The sequence below is a fragment of the Herpailurus yagouaroundi genome, unplaced genomic scaffold (assembly GCF_014898765.1).
Source record: "Herpailurus yagouaroundi ecotype Mexico unplaced genomic scaffold, PumYag 159, whole genome shotgun sequence".
In the NCBI taxonomy this organism is placed as follows: domain Eukaryota; kingdom Metazoa; phylum Chordata; class Mammalia; order Carnivora; family Felidae; genus Herpailurus; species Herpailurus yagouaroundi.
The window spans coordinates 34,372,182-34,396,780 of NW_024412400.1; the positions used below are offsets into that span (position 1 = coordinate 34,372,182).

The window sequence follows — 24,599 nt, forward strand, 5'->3', positions numbered from 1 at the left end:
ATTCCCACATTTTGCGCTGGAGCCCCAAAGAGCATAACTTAAGAAGTAATAAAGACTTGATTTTTTTCTTGAAATTAGTTACCTTGGATGTGAGTATCCAGCATAAATAAATACACAGCAAATGAGACAGGACAACATGAATTGGTGTTAGCAAAAATAATGCAGCAATAGAAACAGACCCATAGGGGCTGCGGTTTAAGAGTTCATTAAAGATGTAGAACTTAACATAACTATGTTTAAAATGTTCAAGATAACAAAAGACAACTCTGAGAATTTCAAAGGGAACAGGAAAAAAAAAAAAAACCAAGATACTATGCAAAATTTAAATAGAACCAAATAGAAATTGTAGAATTGAAAAATATACAATGAAATTAGTAACTCAAAATCAGAAAAATACAAAACTGGAAGAGATATAAGAAGAAAATATCTAGAAGAAAAATACAAAGAGATTACAGAGAAGAGAGTAATAAATACAGACTGCACAGTTAAAGGTCAAATAAATATAAATGGAGTTGCAAAAGGAGAGAAGTATGCAGAAGCGGATTAGAAAGGAAATTTCCAAATGATGTAAGGTAGCAAGCTATAGATTCAAGAAGTTCTGCAGACTATAACCAGGGAGAATACAAAAACAAAACAAAGCAACAAAAGAAAACAAAACAACCACCCAGGTATATCATAGTAAAAATTAAAACTTAAAACTTACCATGATATACCTGGGGTGGTTGTTTTGTTTTCTTTTGTTGCTTTGTTTTGTTATCTCCCTGGTTATAGCCAAATTATGGAAAGAGCCTAAAATTCCATCAACTAATGAATGGATAAAGAAATTGTGGTTTATATACACAATGGAGTAGTACATGGCAATGAGAAAGAATTAAATATGGCCCTTTGTAGCAACGTGGATGGAACTGGAGAGTGTTATGCTAAGTGAAATAAGTCATACAGAGAAAGACAGATACCATATGTTTTCACTCTTATGGGGATCCTGAGAAACTTAACAGAAGACCATGGGGGAGGGGAAGGAAAAAAAAAAAAAAGACAGGGAGGGAGCCAAAACATAAGAAACTCTTAAAAACTGAAAATAAACTGAGGGTTGATGGGGGGGTGGGAGGGAGGGGAAAGTCGGTTATGGGCATTGAGGAGGACACCTGTTGGGGTGAGCACTGGGTGTTGTATGGAAACCAATTTGACAATAAATTTCATATTAAAAAAATAATAAAAGTACTGAGTAGAAAAAAAGTATTAAAATGTTACCTTTTTAAAAAATGTTTATTTAATTTGAGAGAGCAAGCATGTATGAGTAGGAGAGGGGCAGAGAGAGAGGGACAGAGAGAATCCCATGCAGGATCCGTGCTGTCAGTGTGGAGCCTGATATGGGGCTCAATCTCACGAACCATGAGCTCATGACCTGAGCTGAAATCAAGAGTCAGACGCTTAACTGACGGAGCCACCCAGGTCCCTTTAAAATGTTACATTTTGGCTCCATTAGTCAAGCATCTGACTCTTGGTTTCTGGCTCAGGTCATGAGCTCACAGTTCATGAGTTCAAGCCCCACATTGGGCTCCGCTCTGTGCAGAGCCTGCTAGTAATTCTTTCTCCCTGTCTCTCTGCCCTTCCCCTGCTTGCTCTGTTCTCTCTCTCAAAATAGACAAACTCAAAAATAAATAAATAAATAAAATGTTGCCTTTTTCTGTAGAAAAGATATAAGCAAGATGGCAAAGGAAAGATCCCTTCAAAGGATCTTCAAAGGAAATAAGTAATTACCAACCTAAATCTTTACACCCAAGAAAACTAACATTTATAATCAGGCAAATAAAAGTTTGATGAAATTAAGAGTAGAACAATGAAAAGAAATATGAAAGGGTTTTCTTTGGTCTAAGAAAAAAGATGATCCCAGGTGAAAACTTAAAAATGCAAGAATGGGGTGCCTGAGCGGCTCAGTCGGTTAAGGGTCTGACTTTGGCTCAGGTCATGATCTCATGGCTTAATGGGTTCCAACCCTGCATCGGGCTCTGTGCTGACAACTCAGAGCCTGGAGCCTGTTTCAGATTCTGTGTCCCTCTCTTGCTCTGCCCCTCCCTCGCTCATGCTCTGTCTCTCTTTCAAGAATAACATTTTAAAAAAATGCAAGAAAAAAGATGAAAAGCAATGATGATGGTAAAAATGTATGTATAAATCTTCCTTGAGTTATGATGGGGTTATGTCCCAATAAAGCCATTGTAATTTGAAAAGAGCGTAAGTCAAAAATGCGTTTAAAACTGACCGAACATCATACCTGAGGTTAGCCTGCCTTCAACATGTTCAGAACACTTACGTTAGCCTACAGCTGGGCAAAATCATTAAACACAAAGCCTATTTTATAATAAAGTGTTGAATGTTTCATATAATTTATTCAACATTGCACTGAAAGTGAAATACAGAAAGGTTGCATGGGTGTGGAATGGTTTTAAGTTTTTCATTTACCCCCACGATGGCATGCCTGAATAGGAGCTGTGGTTTACTACCACTGCCCAGAATCACAATAGTGTGTCATACTACATTATCACTAGTCCAGGAAAAGAGCAAAATTCAAAATTTGAAATGAGTACTTTCACACCATCGTAAAATTGAAAAATTTTAAGTCAAACCATTGTTAAATTGGAGACCATCTATATATCTAAATGAACAGTAGCTATATAGAACAATACGTTCTGTGGGATTTAACAATGCTATACAATTGAAATCCAACAACAATACCATATAGATTTGGAGAGAAGTAAATAGATTCACTAGCATTTTCTGGGAAGATGATAAAAGTACCAAGTAACATTGGACAAGGATAAGTCTATTATGCAAGTTGTAACCCAGTTTAATCAATAAAAGAATGGCAAAAGAGTGTGATTTCCAAATTAACAGAAAAAAATATTTTAGAATTCCATTAAAACTGGAAAGAAAATTGGGGTGCCTGGGTGACTCAGTTGGTTAAGTGTCCGATTCTTGATTCTGGCTCAGATCATGATCTTATGGACCCTGTTCCAGCGCTTTCTCTCTCTCAAAATAAATAAATAAACATTAAAAAACAAAACAAAACAAAAACTGGAGGGAACCTATGTGGTTCAGTCAGTTAAGCATCCAGCTCTTGATTTCAGCTCAGGTCATGATCTCATGGTTCATGGGTTCAAGCCCCATATAGAATTCTCTCTCCCTGCCCTTCTCTCTCTGCCCCTCCCCTGCTTGCTTGCTCTCTGTCAAAAATAAATAGACTTTAAAAAAATAAATAAAAAATTAGAAAAAGAAACTGGGGAGAAAATAATGGAAAAAGGAACACAAAGAAAAGCTAGAAAAAAATAAAACTACATAGTAAGATGGTTCACTTGACTCCAAACATATTTGCAATTACATTAAATGTAAATGTAACTGTTTAACAGATTTAACAGAAACATTTAAGGGGCGCCTGGGTGGCTCAGTCGGTTAAGCATCCAACTCTTGATTTTTGGCTCACGTCATGATCTCATAGGTTTGTGAGTTCAAGCACCATATCGGGCTCTGCGCTGATAGTGTGGAGCCTGCTTGGGATTCTCGTTCTTTCCCTCTCTCTTTGCCCCTCTCCTGCTGTGCTCACATTCTCTCTCTTAAAAAAAGAGAGAGAGAGAGAGAGAGAGAGAGAGAGAGAGAGAGAAGAAGAGAAACATTTATAAGGATTATAAACAGATTAAAGAAAAAGCACATCATGCAATCACTAACCAAATGAAAGCTGCCACAACTATATTAATATCAATTAAAGTAGACATTAAGGCAAAAAAGCATTATCAGAAACACAGAGAATATTTTAAAGCAATTTTTCAAATGGTTCAATTCACCAGGGATATAAATGAACTCTAAATTTGTAAGCACCTAATATTTCCTCAAACTCTATAAATACTGATATAACTAGAATAAGCAAATACAAAATCATAGTGAGATATTTTAACTGATCTCTCTCATAAATACTCGGCAAAAACTCAGTAAAAATATATAAATTTAAACAACTCAACAGAATTGATCTAATGAACATATATAGAACACTATGTTAACTGCATAATATGGATTTTTTTCATATGCACACTGAATATTTATAACACTTGACCATATTGTGTCATAAAAACAAGCCTCACAAATTTGAAACAACTGAAATCATATAGTTATGTTCTCTGAATGCCATGCAGTCTAGAAATCAACAATAAGAAAATCCACATGTATTTGGAAAATGAATATACTTCTAAATAATCAGCAAGTCACACAAAAAGAAAAATGGAGATTAGAAAATACTTTTTACTGAAAGGTGATGAAAAGACTTCATCTCTGAATTATGGGATGCAGATAAATATTGTTATTATAAGGGCTAAAGTTGACAGCTAAGCAACCATCACAAAATTGGAAGGGGAAAATAAGACCAAATAAAGTAGAAGGAAGCTAATAATAGGGATGGAAGGAAATGCAGAACACAAAGACACATTGGAGAATCAAAAAAGCCAAAAACTAATTCTTTGTAAAGATCAATACAATTGAAAAACCTCTGTGAGACTAATTAAGAAAGCAGAGGAGGCATTGACTAATACCAAGAATGAAATGAGGGCATCAGTACAAATCCTGCAACATTAATAAACTCCTAACACATCAATTACTTTATAGAAATAACATTTAAAATGCAGATGGACATATTCCTAGAAATTACAACTCTTTAAAATGGAGACAATACAATAAAAATCTGAGTATTACTCTAGCTGTTAATGAAATCCACACCTCAAAGAAAATATCTGATATATGTCACTGCCCAAATTCTTATCAAATTTTTAAGTAAGAAATAATGACAATAATGACAATCTTACCTGTGTTATAAGGTCAGAGAATCTTGGTAACAAAGCCTGACACAGACCTTAAAGGAAATTTATGGGCCAATCCCATTGATAAAATAGATGTAAAAATCCCAAATGAAATATTGGTAAACGAAATCCTGCAATATATTAAAATACATCATAATCAAATTGGGCTCATTCTAGGAATGTAAACTTTAGTTTAAAATGTGGAAATCGGGGTGCCTGGCTCAGTCGGTTGGGCGTCCAACTTAGGCTCAGGTCATGATCTCACGGTCTGTGAGTTCGAGCCCCGCGTTAGGCTCTGTGCTGACAGCTTAGAGCCTGAAGCCTACTTCAGATTCTGTGTCTTCCTCTCTCTCTGACCCTCCCCCGTTCATGCTCTGTCTCTCTCTGTCTCAAAAATAAATAAAAATTAAAAAAAATTTTTTTTAATGTGGAAATCAATTGATATAACTTACCAAATGAGAAAAACCTTAGCAAAATGCAGGAAAATAATTAAACTCAGCATCATGATTTAAAAAAAAAAAAAAAATCCCTTGGGAATTGAAGCATGCTTCATTAATCTGGTAAAAGATCCAGATTCCAGAGCATAAACCATACTGAATATTGAAATCTTTCCCTTTGGGGCGCCTGGGTCGCTCAGTCAGTTGAGCATCCGACTTCGGCTCAGGTCATGATCTCTCAAGTCAGTGAGTTCAAGTCCCGCATCGGGCTCTGTGCTGACAGCTCAGAGCCTGGAGCCTGCTTCGGATTCTGTGTCTCCCTCTCTCTCTGCCCCTCCCCCACTTGTGCTCTGTCTCTGTCTCTGAAAAATAAATAAATGTAAAAAAAAAAATTAAAAAAAAAAACTTTCCCTTTGAGATCAGTAAAAAGAGTGAATATTGCTGTAAGTTCTACAAAGTAAGTTCTACAAATAGAATTAAAAAGAATGTTTAGTATGTCTGCTAAATGCAAACATCAATTGTATGCCTACTGATTGCTCCGAAACTTGTTAAAGCTTTACTGAAATACAGGTTGCTTGGTGGTGCGTGGGTGGCTCAGTTGGTTAAGCATCGGACTCTTGATTTCGGCTCAGGTCATGGTCCCACAATTTGTGAGACCGAGCCCTGGGTTGGGCTCTGTGCTAACAGTGTGGAACCTGCTTGGGATTCTCTCTCACCTTTTTGCCCCTCCTCTCTCTCAATAAATATAATACAGGTTGCTGGATTCCATCTCCAGTCTCCAGAGGTTCTGATTCAGCAGGTCTTATGGAGGGAAGGGAAGTCCTCAAGAATTTGTAGTTGTAAGCAGCTCCCAGGCAATGTGAATACTTCTAGTCAGGGGACCCCATGTGGAAAACCACTGCTATAGATTAGCAACAATGAAACTTAAAACCACTTACCCAGAAATCTAACAAAAGATATATAAGACTACATAGAAAAGTATAAATCATTGTGGACATAAATTAAAGAGGATCTAAACGAAGGATACTCCGTTGTCATAGATTGGAAGAGTCAATATTCTGAAAGATGTGAATTTGCCTCAAGCTAATCTACAATTTAATGCAATGCCATTCAAAATTTCCACAGGTTTCTTTTTGTAGATCTCAAGCAGATTCTGAAATATGAATTGAGGCATCATTGATAACTGTGAGGAAAAAGCATGGATACTTAAGAAAGAGTCTCTGAGTTTGAATACTGGCTCCTACTTTGTGACTATGGTGAAATCACCTAATTTTCTGTGCCTCACTTTTCTCATCTGTAAAGCAGGGAAGAACACGTGTACCCATATGGAGGTTGTTACAAAGATTAAACACATACAGTTTAGATGCATGCCTAGCTCACACCACATGCTATGTATGAATATGATAAATAAGTTTAAAAAAATAAAAAGAGGGAGATGAAATCTACTGGGTATCTTCTAGAGTCCAGTAATATCTCCTGCATATATGGACACTTGGGTTATGACAAAAGTGGATCTATAGAACAGTGGGGAAAGGATCCCAATAAAAGAAACTAGGGCAACTTGGTGCCCCTATAAGAAAAACACTTCACGCTATATACAAAAAGCAATCTCAGATACATTATAGACCTGAATGGAATAGGTTTTAAAAAAGTTTTTAGAGGATAATCCAGGAGAATATCTTCATGACCTTACAGGAGGGAAAAACCTGTACAAGGGATATCAATCATAAGGGAAAATAAATTTTACATTAAAATTACGATCATAGCTATGAGAAGAAACATTGAGAATGAGAAAGTCACATGCTGAGTGGCAAAGAAATTTTCAACATGTGACCGACAAGAGGCTTGCATATGAAACACACACAGAATTTCACATAAAAACAAAAAGCAAAATTAAAAAAAAACCTCATTAAAACAAACAAGAACTCAAATGGTAGGTATCTAAAATTAATAAATGGACAAAGGAATTAAGCAGGTACTTCACAAAGGAGAAAACCCAATGAACAAAAATATGAAAAAGCAATTTAATCTCATTACCAATCAAGGAATGCAAATTTCTTCACCTCACACATTAGAATGGCTAAAATTTTAAAAATATTGGCTAACTGGGTACTGGTGAGAATATGGAACAATAAGAATTAAGTACTGGAGGAAGAATAAAGTTGGCACACCGCTTAATTAGCATTAATTAGTCAAAATAAAGATAGGCATAATCCTATGACCAATTAATTTTAATCTTAAGTATATACATTGAAATATATACATCCATGAATCAGCAGATAAACTGTAATTACCATAGCAGCATTATTTAATTGTAATAGCCTCAAACTAGAAACCACCTGTATGTGTCCCAACAGTAGAAAAGATTTATAAATTATAGGATACCTCTAAGATGGAATGTTGTGCAGTGATAATGAATTATGCAACCACTTGGCTGAATCTTCAAAACATAATGTTGAGCAAAAGAAGCCCAACCCACTAAGTAGGCAGCATAATTGTAGAGTAAGGAAATAAGATGATTGCCCTCAAAGAAGAGACAGTGATTACCTTGGCAGAGAGGAGGGGGTCCTGACCAAGAAGGGGGACTGGTAGGGATTCTGAAGTGTTGGTAGTGTTCCTTCTTGACCTATCTGATGGCTATCTGGGTGTCTGCTCTAGAATATGCTAATGCTATTTATATGCCTTATTGCTTTATATACTTTATGTGCCATTTCTCACACTAAAAAAAGATACAGAAAAGTAGGGAGTTTCAAAGGGCAGACTTTTCTGAATGGTAAACCTGGGCTTTATTAAAAGTGGGTTAAAAGTGAGTTCCAAAAATCCATTAGTTACACATTTTAGAGCAGGAATAACCCAGACGGTGATATCGGATACTTTTCCAATCATCAGACAAGGGGATAAAACTGCCACAGATACTGAAAGAGGAAGAGGCTCCAGGATGACACGACTGTTGTTTAGATCCCAGCTGGAGCTGGACAAGTGCAGCATTCTGGAGCGGAGGAAGGAGAAGAGGCAGGGGAAAGAAACAACTACTGAGCCTGTTAGTGCATCCTGTTTTTCCACCCACCCAGGACTTTACAACATGCTGTACCTTCCTGCTTAGTCTCACCTATCGCCCCTTCACCTAGCTTCTGTCTGTCCTTGAAGACTCAGCTCAGACGCCCTCTGACCCAAGAGACCTCAGCCCTTGCCCCCTCCTTTTTAAAAGCTGCCCACCCCCCACAGTCAGGGTCACATGGCAGGTACCTCCCTGCTCTCCTTCCCACAGTCTTTCTCCTTCTACAGACAAGTGACCTCTGCATTACAGGCTGCCTGGCAGGTCTGGTGCTGAGAGTCAGGGCCATGGGCTGGACAAGGCAGAACTGAGAATACACTGAAGGACTTCCTCAGTCAGGAGACAGGGATAGAGCTCTGGAAGGGGCTTTCCTTCTCTGAGATTCCTCCCTTTAGTGGCCTTCAAGTAGTAGAAGCAGGGAAAGAAACGAGTTTGCCTCTAAATTGGGACTCAGCATACGTTCCCATTCCCCGTCTTAACCTAGCCTCTCACCACCATACAGAAGTGAGTAGGGCAGTTATTATCAGTCCCATTTCACACACTAGGAAGCTCAGACCCTGAGAAATAAAATACCTTACTCAAGGGTCACAGAGGCAGAGCTGGATTGCAAGTATTGGTCTCTACAGCCCAGAGTCTGCCTATAGATATACTAGGTTAATACTCGAAATTACCTGTTCAACAAAGCCATCCTTTGTCTTCCCAGACCCAGGCAGACACAGATGCTGCCCTCAAGTATGGAAATGTATAGGGTAAAGCAATGTCTTGGATAAACTTGGGGAAGGACCAAAAGACAAGGAGCCAAAAGTTTTGGGCTAAGATTTATTGTTGACCAGAGCACTAAACAGGCAAGGTAATGGGTAACGAGACCCCATGCAACAAGCTGACCCTGCAGCCCAGACTTCTTGGTTAGCTATCCTCTGCCTTCCACCTCCCCTCTCTGGCTCTGACAGAGCCCCTGAGAATCAGAAATATGCAATCCAGGAAGTATGTGGGGAGCACCTGTTATGAGTGGTTGGCAGCTACAGAGGGCTACTGTGTCATAGTGTCCTGGCTATCTTTGAGGGGCTTATGGCAGAGATGGTGGAGGGGGAGTACAGAGTCATCCTGGGCTCACACCCAGGACTGTTTATTTCTCTTTCTTACTCTTGACATTCACATTCATTGTGAATATATGTATTTTTTAAACCAAGGTTCCGTGTAGGGTGAGGAGACCCCTCTGGAAGCAGTGGGGCCCACTTCCAGCTGGCAACATTCACCAGTCTCCAAACTCCTGACCTGCAACCTAGTGCATGTAATGGTAGACTGCTACCAGACAAAGAGCCTTGAACAAATCTATCCTTCACAGTCCTATTCCTGGAACTCTCACTGAGTTTGGACCAGCCCTGAATGGTCAGTTTAGAGGTCAATCTCCATCCTCGGCTGACTTATTTCTAAGAAACTATGACTTCCCCTGAACATCTGCCCCACGGAAGAGAGCTACAAAGTGGCCACAGTCTGGCCTTGGCTTGGGTACTGAGTAACTGAACAGGCATTCTCCCCAACCTCAGGGTACCTCACAAAGGTATGGAAACTTGATGAGCCTCAGGCACCAACTAAGGTCCAAGAGGCTTCCCACACTGCCTGTTGGGGCTGGGAAGCAGAGGTAGAAGTCAGAGAAGAGACCATGAGCCTCAGCCTATTCCTCAGATTGATTGGTCCCTTAACTTGGCCATTTCTTAGAGTCCCAGTGCCAAGACCTAAAGGCCTGTGCTGTCCATAAAGAAGCAGCCCACAAATCCCAAGAGCAGCTGAAACCAGCTCACCCATTTATTTGACTGAGAACATGAAGGAGGACAACAAAATTAAACAATCTTTAATAAAATTCCTATAGAAAACTCAGTCACAGGGCAAATAATCAGTTCTCTTTCTCATGTCACAGGATTGAGAGCTCCCAAAAGTCTTTGGAGAAAAAGCAGTAGTTTTGATGGATATTGCCAGTACTCAGAAAGAGCATCCATTTACACATTCAAACCAGTAGTTCTTATTGCACATATTAACATTATTTGCCATCTAGCACCCTAAAGATATGGTACCTCAACAAATAAATTAAAGAATTCCATGTGGCATGAAACCATTTCAATTTGAGCTAATATCCTTGAAAAAATCACATTATTACAAGTTTTAATAAATACAGTAAGAACAGCTGGCATTTTACTAAAATACTGAATTTTAGGTGTGGAGATGATTCCATAAATAGTTTCCTTTTCATTTGCTTTCTGTCTTGGATGCATTTGCTCAAGTATTATGCTCTATGAAATGAACTCTTTCATAGAAACCATGTAAAAACTGAAAGTACTATGTGCCTCATTACAGAAGCAACTGGAAGAACTGGATCACATAGTTAACTAAAAAAAGTAACTTAGGAAAAAGCTCTTCTTTTTGTAAAACTTTAAAACACAGACTAAAAAAAAAACAAAGAAATGTCTTTTTATATAGAACTTCCACTAGAAATTTTATAAATATATATGCAACATATATATTATATTTGCCTCACCAGCAGGTCTTCAGCAAGCCTGCTAGAAATGATGCTGTCCTGGTAGATAAATATCAACAAAAGAATTAATGTTTCCATAGATTTAGAGATTTCTTTTGAAAAAAAAAAAAAACATAATTTCAAATTATGTTATAATTTGTAGTTTACACAATTTAAAAGGGGAAGAAAGATACCTTTCTTTTAAGCTTCATTTGGAAAATAAGAACAACTACCAGTGCCCAGGAGTGGATAAGTCGGCTGAGTGATAACACTTGGTCACAATACAAAAAGAAGTATTTACACCTTTCTGGAAAAGTACCAAATACTTAAAAAAAAGAAGAAGAAGAAGAAGAAGAAGAAGAAGAAGAAGAAGAAGAAGAAGACGACGACGACAACGACAGAAAACAATCTCTAGTAGCATTCCTCGGCGTGCAAAGTCAGCAGGAAATGATTATCCATAATGTTGAGAGTTTTCATGATGAATCTTGGAAGCATTCAATGAAGCAGAGGGTGGTCATCAGGAACTGTGCAGATTAGGTTCTGTGGGATGCCTTGTTCTTAATTTAAATGAGTTCTAGGATTTCATTCCCTTTAAAACATCTCCGGCAGGGTCATGTTCAATTTAGTGCAAGTGCAAAATGAAAACTAAACAAAACCAACAAATACATTAGGAGCAAAGGCTGATCATTAAGATCTGTAGTCTTTCCGAACTGTGTGGGCCATCCAGTTCACTTTAGTAGTCCAGCTTTCCCTGAGTGCCTCATCAAATTTTTGCTTAAATTGCTTAAGCGCTTCTTCTTCACTCTTTCCTAAGGCAAGAGAGTCCTAAAAATGAAAGGAAAAAATCTGATCGTATACATCCTCCATAGTGACATGCAAATGTTGAAATCTCGGCCATGCCTCCCCAGCCATCACGAAGCTGTGTGCTTCATGTTCTCACAAGAGAATTACTCAGCTTCTTGTCACTACCACTCCTGGGCAGGAACAGTTTCACAGGAAATGGCTCTGTTCCATTCCCTTTGAACATGTGAATGAAATAGGCAGGTACAGCTGAACTTCATGCCTACAAACTCCAATATACAAAGAAAAGGGTTTTGTACCTTAAGATACTGTATATCCTTGACTGATGTGAGCTCAGGAAGCCCTGCAGTCAACATCAGTGCAAAAAGAGTGATGAAGAGATTCCCGTGACGTCGTAAAATCAGATATGCATCCTCACAACACTGGCGGAAACTTGAGTTGATACAACAAATCACAAGAACATGATGTTAGAGGAGAGAGAGCAAATTTCACAAAGGAAAACAAGACAGACATATCTAGACTTTCCATAACAACTAGAAGTTTTCTCTGAACTAAAGGTTCATTTCTGATTTTTAAAACTCTTTGAAAATTGGCCCAAGAATAAAATTTACATAGAATGTCTAAAATCACACGTATCTTTTCAAAAACCCAACTAAACTGAAATTCTAATAAAAGGCTACATAACATTTACTCTGTGCTTTTTAATTCTATGAGACCTAAAAGCTGTTACAAAACAAATGGTAATTATAACCTGTGAGGATTTCTGAACATATTTCTAGACTCCAGATTTGTAGTCTAACTCCAGAGACTAGTTTGATTTTCCCCAAGTCAGTATCAATGCTTTTGCACTACACCTCCCTATCATCTTGTTTAAAGACAATTATTCAAGAGGATCATCCGATGCTATCTCCCTAATTTTGCCAAAAAGAAAAATGAACCCAGATACATATTCTGCAGAAACTCAGGCAGAAATAGAAATAATAGCAATCATTTGGCAAGCATATAGTATGAGTTGGTCATATCATATAACTTTAATTATCATAATAGCCCTAAAATTTATTTTTGTCTCTATTTTATTTATTTATATTTTTGTGAGTGAGAGACAGAGAGAGAGAGAGAGAGAGAGAGGTGCAGAGCGGGAGAGAGAATCCGCTGACAGCATGGAGCCGGACATGGGGCTCAATCTCATGACTGTGAGATCATGACCTGAGCCAAAATCAAGAGTTGGACACTTAACTGACTAAGCCACCCAGGCGCCCTATGTCCCTATTTTAAGGTGAAGAAACGAAGACAAGAAGAAACATATAAGTAGTGAGGACTAGACCAGAGATTACAAAGTCCTGAGCCCTGGCTCCCTTAGAATGAGAGCAAAATGGCTGCCTCTCTCAGCATCTTATTATGAAATGTCTTAACAGTTTCAGAAAATTCTCTAAGACAGGTAAAAAGTGGTATACTCTTAGAATAAAACATAGTAGCTTATTTCAAATTTCTAGATTCTATTTCCCCTCTCTACACCAGAACATGGATCTGACAGGCAAATTCCCCCAAAGCCTCCCAGGTAGCAGTCTGTTTCCCTGAACTAAATATATCTCAGCTAAGAAATGCCAGTCTAGCTAGTCAGATGAGAAAATGTCAGATGTTTATCCATGACATGAGAGCAATACTCACCGGCCAAATTTTTCTGTGTTTCCTGTTTTTCCTTGTTGAATCACATGAATGAAATCATAGGTAAGAATAAAAGGCACTCGTTCCCTTTTAATGCCAAATTTAGACTTGAAATTTCCAAGAATATGTCCAAAGTCAATGTGGAAGAGCTGGGAAACAAATGGGATTTAATTTCTCTGGTTCCAAATAGAAAGGCAAGATCTCAGCAGTCCTAGACCCCCAATACTACACTGATCCTCAACTTTTCTTGATGTATAGTTTCCCTCTTTTTTCTCTCTCTTTTCATTGACATATAATTGATAAATAGTACTGTATTAGTTTCAGGTATACAACAGTGATTTAACAATTATTATAAAATGTTCACGAGCCCTTCTCTCTTTTCAAAAGCAAGAGGTCACATGGGAAGAGTGTTTCTAACATGCATAGATCTTTATTCTTAATAACAACCTGGACCTAATACTAAACCACATTTACTCAGTGGGAAACACAAATCTTTAAAAAGGAAAATACACCCAAATAATAAACATGTCTGATTTTAAAAAGTCAAATGGTTCCACATATTAAACGATTTCAGTCAATATTTCTACATACAAAAACAAAAAAGAGAGTACATTCTTGCCCCACCAACCCCTCAACACCTTGAGTGCTACCACTTGGAGGTAACTTCTCCCCAATCTTTCATGTGATTTTCTTCCATTTTCAAAAATGGTATGTTTACTCTTATTTTTTACTTCCTAATTTTGAATTACTATTTTTATGATGGAAGGTAAAGATTTAGTACTCTGTGCTGATGCAATGCTATACAATGAGGCATATTATATCACAGTTTCAGGCTATATAAATACATTTCGAAGCTAAGGCATGTGGCAATGGTATATACTATGACTACATTTTCTTTTTTGCCCATATTTTTCCTTGGCAAAGTTTTTTTTGGGGAGGGGGAGGGGCTTAGTGTCCTATGTCCTTATCACTAATTCTTCCCCAGATCTTATATTGAAAGAATAGGGTCATTCTGAATAACTGCAATTGACTTTTCAAACATTAAAGGCTTATCACCTAACTTTGAGCAAATACACCAATGAATATATGAAGCAGATGGTATGTGAAATAAAGGATGGAGAAATAAAGGAAAGCACAAAGACATGACTCCCAAAATCACTAAAGAACCTGCCTGAATTTCACAAGAGACTGTGCTGTATGTAACAGCATCACCAAGGCCCCTGGCAGACTCTGGGGAGCAGCTCACCTGGCCGGTTTTCTTGACCATGATGTTGTCACTATGTCTATCACCAATCCCAAGGACATAAGAAGCTACACAGTAGCCGGCACAGGACAAGGTAAACTCTTCAATGGCTCGGTCTAGGTCATCCCTGAATACGAGAGAGAGAGAGAGAGAGAGAGAGAAAAAAAAAAAAGAAGCAACAAAGGTTTTCAGTCTCTAAAAGTATGAGATGAGACCCAATTCACACTTCTGTTTCCTTTTTAATTGTGAATAGAAAGGCAACACAGAGCTGCCAAAACCCTATGAGCCAAACATGCTGGATCAGCCGAGAGAGGGAGGATGATCGCTGCAGGAGCAGGGCAGAGAAGAATCAGCAGGAACCAGATAATGGACCTAAGCCATTCAAACTGCTGTGTTTCCCTGGGCTTGGGAGTAGCTTCATATCTGTAATTATACAAGGTCACCATCAGCTTTGCTCAATGATGCTGGGCATTTGAACCTTTTTTGGTCAGTTTGACCTGACACTAGAATTCCATATTGAAAAGTTAACTATTAAATTTTCAACAGTTCAAGTCACTGACTCAAATTAGAAGTTAGGAATACGGATCCTTTAGAGACAAGGTTTTAAGATCAAAATCTGAAAACTAATTCTCACATACCAGTCCTTCGATTTTGCCAATGATGAAATTCATGTAAGTCCACCTTTGAAGTCTTTAGCCAAAAATATTTATAGTGTTTTCCCTCACTGTGAAATTCCTTAATTGCCTATGATCAGGACTTTTCCAACACAGTAACCATTAATAACACAATTCCTAGCATTGTATTTTTTAATTTGGAGAGATCACAGTCTACAAACTCATTTACTTCTATTGTAAAAATCCTCTGAAAACTTACCTAAGTTCATACATACATTCACGTGATTACAGAAGTTGACACATTTAAAAAAATTATTTTTAAAAATGATAAATTCTTAGATTGTAACTACTACAAGGCTTTGAAATGTGATCTAGATAAAGTAGAATTTAATGCTAACCATCTTTAGGAAGACTTTAGGAAGGCCTATCTGTCACTGATCTAACCTGAAATAAAGCAGTAAATAACACTACCATTTCCTCTAGGACACTACTGGTTCTACTTGGAAGAATAGTGACTTGTTTGGCTGTTTGTTTGTTCAGAAGAATGATAAACAAACTGACCCAGAGTTGTATTCTTTAAGCCAGTTCAGAAGGGCGTCTTTGTTGAAGGCTGCTGCTGCAGCCACATTGCTACTGTTCAGCTGAATGTCAGCAATTGTTTCAGAGGTGCTCACAACTTCGATGAGGCCAGAGCGGTCTCCTGTTGCTAAACAGCCATAAGGCAGCATCCTGAAAGGGAAAAAAATGGGCATAGTCACATGTGTATGTTATCCATAAAATGAAACATTAATAGAGGAAGTTTCTTCTTTGATGTTTTTAAAAGTTTTATTACTATTGATACCTTTGCCATTTTTCTATTATTGTCATATGGAAAAATACAAGTTCTATTTTCTGTTAGGGAGTAAATCTCTTGGCCAACAAATGGAGTAATTTACTAGAATGCCAATGTACTAGCTAAATGTATAATTTGTTATCTAGTTATTCTGGTGAAATATTCTACTTTTTTATGTAGATGGACAGAAGCGCATCAGAAAAAGGTTTTTGGGGCACCTGGCTGACTCAGTCCTAAGAGTGCAACTCTTGATCTCAGGGTCATGAGTTCTAGTTCCATGTGGGGTGTAGAGATTACTTACATAAATTTTTTAAACCTTAAAAAAAAAGTCTTTCGTTTTTACTCTAAATTTTGGTGAAAGGAATCACCCTTTATGGAGCACATAACAAACAGGTGCCACGCAATGGGCTAGGCACTTTACACATTACCTTGCTTAATGAATGGCAACTCCATCCTTCTAGTTGTTCAAACCCACAACCTTAAGGTCAACTTTGACTCTTCATCTCATGCCCAGCATTTACCTGTCTTGAAAATGTGTAAAGTACTTCTCTGCCTCCACTCTTCCTTCTGCTTCTACCATAGACCAAGCCACTAACAACCCTTACTCAATTATTCAAGTTTCCTTATTAGTCTGCTTCCACATCATAGTCTGTTTTAAATGCAACAGCAATACAGGGGTGCCTGGGTGGCTCAGTCGGTTAAGTCTGAGTCAGTCTGACATCAGCTCAGGTCATGATCTCATGATTTATGAGTTCCAGCCCTGCATCAGGCTCTATGCTGACAGCTCAGAGCATGGAGCCTGCTTCAAATTCTGCATCTCCCTCTCTCTCAGGCACTCCCCAACTCTTGCACTCTCTCACTTTCTCTCAAAAATGAATAAACATTAAAAAAAAAATGCAACAGCAATATAATCCATTTTATCTATTTTTCAATATATGAAATTTATTGTCAAATTGGTTTCCATACAACACCCAGTGCTCATCCCAAAAGATGCCTTCTTCAATACCCATCACTAATCCATTTTAAAAGTATGCATGTTATGTCACTCCACGTTAATTTCTGCAAAGGCTTCCCACCTTAGGGTGAAAGCCGACATGTTTGCCTAGTTCACAAAGCCAGCCTTCAATCTGGTCCTACTTCACCTCTCCTAGTATCCTCCCTCTTGCTCACTTTATCCCTACTACACCAGCTTCCTTGCTATTCCTCAAGCAGATCAGGCATAATATTCCCTCATTCCTTTACATGTGTTATTTTCTTTGCCTAGCACATCTTTCCCTAAGACTTCTACATGATTTACTTCTTTACCCAAGACATCTACATGACCCTCTTTGACACCTTTGCTGAAATGTTACTGTCTCTGAGAAATTCCTGATCATCCTATCTGAAATTGTGACACTGTGACATAATACTTACTATCTCTTCCCCACTTTATTTCCTCTTTAGCCTTCAACACAATCCAAACATCTTGTACATTTTATTTATGTGTTTGCTTACAGTCTCTCTCTCTACCACTAGGATGAAAGTTCTACCAGGCAGGGATGTTTTTTTCCCTGCTATATCCCCAGTGCCTGAGAATGTGCGTAGCACAAAGTAGACACTCAATAAATTTAAAAAAATTTTTTTAATTTTTATTTTTGAGAGAGAGAAGCAGGGGAAGGGCAGAGAGAGAGAGAGGGAGACACAGAATCTGAAGCAGGCTCCAGGCCCTGAGCTGTCAGCACAGAGCCCATTGTGGGCCGTGAACTCACAAGCTGTGAGATCATGACCTGAGCCGAAATCAGACGCTCAACAGAATGAGTCACCCAGGCGCCCCTAAATATTTTTGAATGAATAGACAAATTTAATAATAAAAATCCTTGTAAGGTAAGATCTCAATTTTACAAATGAGAAACAAAAGTAACTTGGAAAAGGTCACATATTTAACTAAGTCTAAGATCTAAAACAAGTCTGTGTGGCTCTAAAACTCTCTTTATAACTTAACATAGTCTCTAGAATCACTGACCATGTAACAGCCCTCTCCAGCTGTTCTTGTTAAAATAATTTTTGCTAAATCGATAGGTAGCACTTTGCTTTGAATTTCATTTATATGATTCCTAATGAAAATAAACATTTTCTCAGGTCTCTTTTAGCCATTGTTTAAAAAATGTTTGTTTATTTATTTATTTTAAGAGAGTGAGCACGTGCATGAGTGGGGGAGAGACAGAGAGAGGGAGAGAGAGAATCTCAAGCAGGTTCTGCATTGTCAGCGCGGAGCCCTATGCAGGGCTCAATCTCGTGAACTGTGAGATCATGACCTGAACAGAAATCAAGAGTCAGACACTTAACCAACAGAACCACCCAGGTGCACCTCTTTTAGTCATTTAAAAATAATTTCTTTTGTGAACTGAGTATTTACATTCTTTCCCTATTTATTAGGGTTTTAAATATTTTCATTAGTGATACATAGGACATCTTTACATATTAACATTATCCTTTTCTTCTTTTGGCTGTAAACATCTTCTCCAGTTTTGTAAAAACTGTATTACCATTACAGCAACTCCAAAATGGAATGTGATACCTTGGGAATTTCAAATAAAAGGTAACTAGAGAAAATGCAATGGATGAAATTCATGGACTCAATTAATATATGGGTACAGCTAAATGCCAAGCATTGTTTGCTGCTGGTGACACAAAAAGGAGCAAAAAAAAAAGCAGTCCTTGCTCTCACTGAGCAGACAAGGCACAAATGCACAATGTGCATGTGATCTCTGAATGAGAATTGCTATGAGAACATGTCGAGAGTTAAGCAGCATCTTGATGAGTAGGAAGGACAGCACAGCTAGAGGAAAATACAAGGAGGAGTGCAAAGGCAAGGTGAGAGCCAGAAACCATCAGTGTTGGAAAGACTATGCAGGGCCCTATAGGCCATGTAAGAACTTCTGTCATTCTGCTAAAGACACTCAGAAAGCTTTGAAGGACTTTATGAAAGAGGGGTGTGTGTGTGTGTGTGTGTGTGTGTGTGTGTGTGTGTGTGTGTGGGTGTGTCAGAGAATGTACGAATGTGTTACTGTGTCTAATAATCAGATAAAAGAGCCGATTTTAATAAACAGTCCCTAAATTTCGATACAACCAAGAATTCAATTATTTTATGCCTCTTCTAAGCACTTTCTTAGTTCTAACAAAGTAAGGTCGGGAACAGAATCACGAAACTACATGCTGGCAGTGTGATATACCAACAGACTGCTTTTCATCTGTTTTTGTTTTGTTTTGTTTTTGTTTTTGTTTTTGTTTCCTTTTAAAAAGTTACCTTTCAATAAGCAAAGTAGCTTGGAGCATGGAAGCTTTCCCAACACCCCTATTCTTATCATGACACAACACATGTGAGGCAAACACTCTGTGGTTTAACTGCACTTTGGCTCACTTTCCTGCTTCTCCTCCCACCTCACTTGCAGCCAAACTGGGCAAAAATCCAACAACTTCCTCTTCAAAAGCGTGCAATGATAAAAGCATTCAGTGTCTTGAGGATGAAACTCTCACAATGGGAAGGAAAAAACATCCTTGTCAGACAGACAGTTTGACAGAAGTCAGGCTGGGGACAAACTCTTAGAACCCTGATCATCTCACATGGGCCTGTTTTGCACTCAACTTTATAAAGGCCATAAGAACTGGTAATGTTTCCCTTCCTTTCTCAGACTCTGATCCAAGGAGCACTTTGTTATCTTTCCACTAATCAAGAATTAAAATATAAATTCTACAGCTGAGGGGATGGCAGCCCCATAACCCTACTCTTAATGAGTATGTAGAAAGTTTTCTCGGGCTTTGACTCTGACATATTGACCCAATTTGAGTGGTGACTTAGCCCCTTGCCTCCAAAAGAGGAAAGTGTAATTCCTTTACCTGATGTTTGCATCGTTTCCATATTCTTCCCTAATCCTTCCAAGACTATTACCAGTGTCATTACAGAAGTGTTGATTAGCACTCTTAAAAGGGAAGTAAATCCCATTAATGTAACTCAGATGTAAAGTCACAATGAAGACAACTGTCCAAAATTCAGGGGGTGGTAGAAGACTATGAAATCTACCGAAGGCCAAATAGATTTACATACAGACAACCTAGGAGACTTGACAGAAGAGGCTGAATACCTATTATTCGGTGACTGAGGAGGTCAGAGTGTTCTAACATACTGATAGGCTTACAGATGTTCTAATTTAGTATGAAAAATATCAAGAGTATCTTTGGGACATCAGAGAAAAATGAAAATGAGAAATAGGCACTTTCATTCATGCTAACATGGCACTGTTACAAATACTAAACTATTCTGGTCAAAGTAATACAGCATAGAAGGTACCTGAAGATTTGAGATTGAATTTACAAGAGTGTGTGCTATGTGACCCAGCTTAACCTGAACAGCTGGCCAAAAGAAAACAAACAATAGGAACAGTGAAGCACGCATATTTATAGAAAGAGTAAAAAAAGTTTGGTGAGAAAATGGTATTCATTTGGAAATGAACCCTAAAGAATTAAAGTTCCACATATTTTAAAAACATGGGGTCAGAGTACAAAAAGTCAGCAGAGATCTCCCTGGACAGACAAGTTCCTTTTTCTTGTTAGATACTTGTTGCTTCCCATAAGAGAGACACTAGGTTTATTTCTAGCACTCCCACATGTGGTTTCCTCCCTTGGCCTGAGGTCACACAATGAATTTCATTTGATGCTATATGTATTTTACAGTTGAATAGAATGGGTAAAATAAAACAGCAAAGAGAAAAGAACTTGGTTGGGAATTTTTAATTAAGGCAATGGAAGGGAGAAAGGGAAACCAAAGGGACTCGCAAAAGAAATAGCTCTTTTGTTCCCTTTGCTTTTTTTCCTGCTTCTCTTCTTACTAGGACCTGCACCCCGGCCCTACATATGCCTTAATGCGTGTCCTCCTCATAAGGGACAAACAATGGTATCTTTGGAGTCTTCCAGCAAAATTGGTAATATCGAAACCACTGGCGCTAGGCATCTCAATGCCAAGACCACTGGTTTCAAGAAACAAGTGACTCTGATAGACACCTGGCCTCTGTCCTTGTTCTACCTGGTTCCTGGATGCCTGAGAGGACATGTACACCACACGACTGTCCCCAATAAAAACACCCACACCTCAGAGAAGACCATACTCATGCTCCTTTCCTTTCCCAGTGTTCCAGATGGTTCATCTGTATCTGCTCTCCCTTTATCTTCAAAAAATTCTTCCACCTCCTGCTGGCTCCCAAATAATCTCTATCCTGTGTGAAACCAGGGACCCTCTTGGCTGTTCCTGCAGGACCTTCTCTGAGTCCTTGGATCTGGCCTGGCATCAAATCATTTGATAAAATGATAAAATCATTTGTGCGGCAGTTTATTTTTTTTTTTAATTTAAAAAAAAAAATTTTTTTTTTTTTTTATGTTTATTTTTGAGACAGAGAGAGACAGAGCATGAACGGGGGAGGGTCAGAGAGAGGGAGACACAGAATCTGAAACAGGCTCCAGGCTCTGAGCTGTCAGAACAGAACCCGACGCGGGGCTCGAACTCACGGACCGCGAGATCATGACCTGAGCCAAAGTCGGCCACTTAACCGACTGAGCCACCCAGGCGCTCCTATGGCAGTTTACTTTATAGGAAGGGTCAGCAAACTTTTGGAGATTAAGCCGGAGAGTAAATATTACAAACTATCAGGTCACTACTCAATTCTGCAGTTACAGTATAAAAGCAGCCACAAGACGGTATGTAAACAAATGGGCTGTGGCTGTGCCAATACACCTTTATATACAAAAAGTAGGGGGTGGGCTGGGGGACAGTGTAGACCAGACCCTCTGGGTTTATGTTCCTCAGGCAGAGTTCACAACCACCCATTCCTCTTATCCATCCAGTATTTCTTACATGTATGTGGTTGACTAAAAAACTTGATACCTATGCAAAACTAATTCTATTTTTTTACACCATTATATTATAAATTCCTCCTAATTTAAAAGCAAACGTCTGGGACGCCTGGGTGGCTCAGTCGGTTGAGCGTCTGACTTCAGCTCAGGTCACGATCTTGCGGTCCGTGAGTTCGAGCCCCACGTCAGGCTCTGGGCTGACGGCTCAGAGCCTGGAGCTTGCTTCCGATTCTGTGTCTCCCTCTCTCTCTGCCCCTCCCCCGTTCATGCTCTGTCTCTCTGTCTCAAAAATAAATAAATGTTAAAAAAAAAATTTTTTTTAATTAAAAAAAAATAAAAGCAAAAGTCTGTCACTTATAGTGCTCAAACGGTCCTTTTTAGATACATTGTAATCTCACTCCCTTATTCCAATCATATCTATAAGTCCCATAAAAGGAAAAACACCAACAGCAAATTGCTCTTTCTATTTCAACAGCACTAAAAAGCTTATCCTGCAAGGATCCAAGACTAGAAAACTCTTGCCTTCTTTAAAGAAATAAAACCTCAAATCAATGGAAAATTACTATTTGGGGCACCACAACACTGTGATAAACAAAGGGTTACTACTAAACATGTCTTCCCATGACTGTTTTCTTGCTTAGGCTGGTAAAATGAAGAAATAACATCAAGTGTACAGTCTGATAGACCTGGATATGAACTTGGCTCCTACAATTAATATTTTTGTAACATTTGACAAATTGTTTAAAATCCCCTGAGCCTTGGGGCACCTGGTGGCTCAAGTGATTGAGGGACTGACTCTTGATTTCAGCTCAGGTCATGATCCCAGAGTTGTGGGATAGAGACCTAAGGGTGGAGCCTGCTTAAGATTCTCTCTCTCCCTCTGCCACTCTCCCCCACTTGTGCCCTCTCTTAAAAAAATAAAAAAATTAAATTAAAAAAATCCCTTTAGTCTTAATTTTCCTCATCTGCTAAAAAAGAATAATATCACCTCATAGAGTATTTTTAACTTACATGACATTACATAGGTGAAGAACCTAATACTATGCCTGGTTTAGCAAGGATTTTTTTTTTTAATTTTTAAAATTTATTTATTTATTTGGAGACAGAGACAGCATGAGTGGGGGAGGGTAGAAAGAAGAGAGGAGGAAGGGGAGGAGGGAGGGAAGGAGGGAGGGAGGGAGGGGGGGGAGAGAGAGAGAGAGAGAGAGAGAGAGAGATAGAGAATCCCAAGCAGGCTCCACGCTGTCAGCACAGAGCCTGATGTGGGACTCGAACCCAGGAACTGTGAGATCCTGATCTGAGCCAAAACCAAGAGTCAGATGCCCAACCAACTGAGCCATGCAGGCGCCCCACAAGTGTCTTAAGTTTAAAAACCCTAAAATATATTTAGTTATGAAGAAAACAATTCAAATTTCAAAACTTAATCAGGAAATACTTATAAGAATAAAGTCAATGTTAAGTATAACTATTTCCAACAAACTTGTGGACTAAGTTGCTGTAGATTCTAAAACACATAAAAATTACAGATAAAGTCAAAAAGGTTTTATAAATAGTTATGGTAAATAAAGAAAGAAAAGGAGAACTCTGGGTCCCAGAAACTATTCATAGCACTGGCTGAGCAAACTACTAACTTGGTTGACAATTTAATGTCCATGAGAAGAGAGCTATGGCCTTGGGCCCATAAGAGACAGGATCTAGACCTGTGATCCTAAACAAAGCTGGGGATCTGAAAGCGCTAGCGCTGTCAAGTGTATGAAAAGGGAACTAGAAAATGTCTGCTCATGGGGCGCCTGGGTGGCGCAGTCGGTTAAGCGTCCGACTTCAGCCAGGTCACGATCTCGCGGTCCGTGAGTTCGAGCCCCGCGTCAGGCTCTGGGCTGATGGCTCAGAGCCTGGAGCCTGTTTCCGATTCTGTGTCTCCCTCTCTCTCTGCCCCTCGCCCGTTCATGCTCTGTCTCTCTCTGTCCCAAAAATAAATAAACGTTGAAAAAAAAAAAATTAAAAAAAGAAAATGTCTGCTCACTGACCAGAAGATGTGGCATGAAAGTCTGCCATCTACCTTGTGCACTAGATGGGGGGAGGAGGGGAACTTTCATGAAAATGCAGAAACTCAAGCCTTCCTACATTCTCATGAGATCCAAGTATAAACTATCTATGAAATATGACAGCATGAAGGCTAAGAGTTAAAATAAAAACCGACTGATTGTGTGTAAAGACCTTGGGGAACAGTAGAAATTAAGCACAAACTCATTTTGGGAGGGTACTTTCATACCCTAGGGAGCAAAGGACCCCTCAGAGAAAACACAGTCGACACTAACAATGAATTCAAAACCAAACATTATTAACTACACAAGAAAATGAAACTGGACAATGCAGAAGAGAAATTTAGTGAACTGGAAAGACAGTAAATAAGAAACTACAAAGAATGTCACATAAAAGTGGGAAATAGGTAAGACAGGTCAAGAGACATGCAGGACAAAACAGGAAAATCCAACACACCTCTATTAAAGCTGCAGAAGACTGTGACAGTTTTATAGGGACTAAAACAAGCTGTATTTTCGCTAATTGTAGAGATACACTGAAAATAGGGGAGAAAAGATAAAAAGAAATCCATACACTAACAAACTATAGTAAAACTGCAGAAACCAAAGGCTAAGAGAAATTTGTTTTCTGCATTGGGGTAAAAAAATACCATTCAGACTGACAGCAGATTTGTAAA

The 24,599-nt window shown here is 38.7% G+C and overlaps 1 protein-coding gene across 1 annotated transcript in view; it reads right to left on the reverse strand.

Moving 5' to 3' along the window:
* Positions 1-7,285: 7,285 nt before the first annotated feature.
* PIK3CB (phosphatidylinositol-4,5-bisphosphate 3-kinase catalytic subunit beta) overlaps positions 7,286-24,599 on the reverse strand; it is a 143,325-nt gene continuing 126,011 nt past the window's right edge. The window contains exons 19-23 of the mRNA XM_040480320.1: positions 15,727-15,894; positions 14,555-14,678; positions 13,312-13,457; positions 11,943-12,075; positions 7,286-11,667 (exon numbers count right to left, since the gene is read on the reverse strand). Coding sequence (XP_040336254.1) covers positions 11,530-11,667; positions 11,943-12,075; positions 13,312-13,457; positions 14,555-14,678; positions 15,727-15,894 — 709 coding nt within the window. The 3' untranslated portion in view covers positions 7,286-11,529. The remainder of the gene's footprint in view (positions 11,668-11,942; positions 12,076-13,311; positions 13,458-14,554; positions 14,679-15,726; positions 15,895-24,599) is intronic.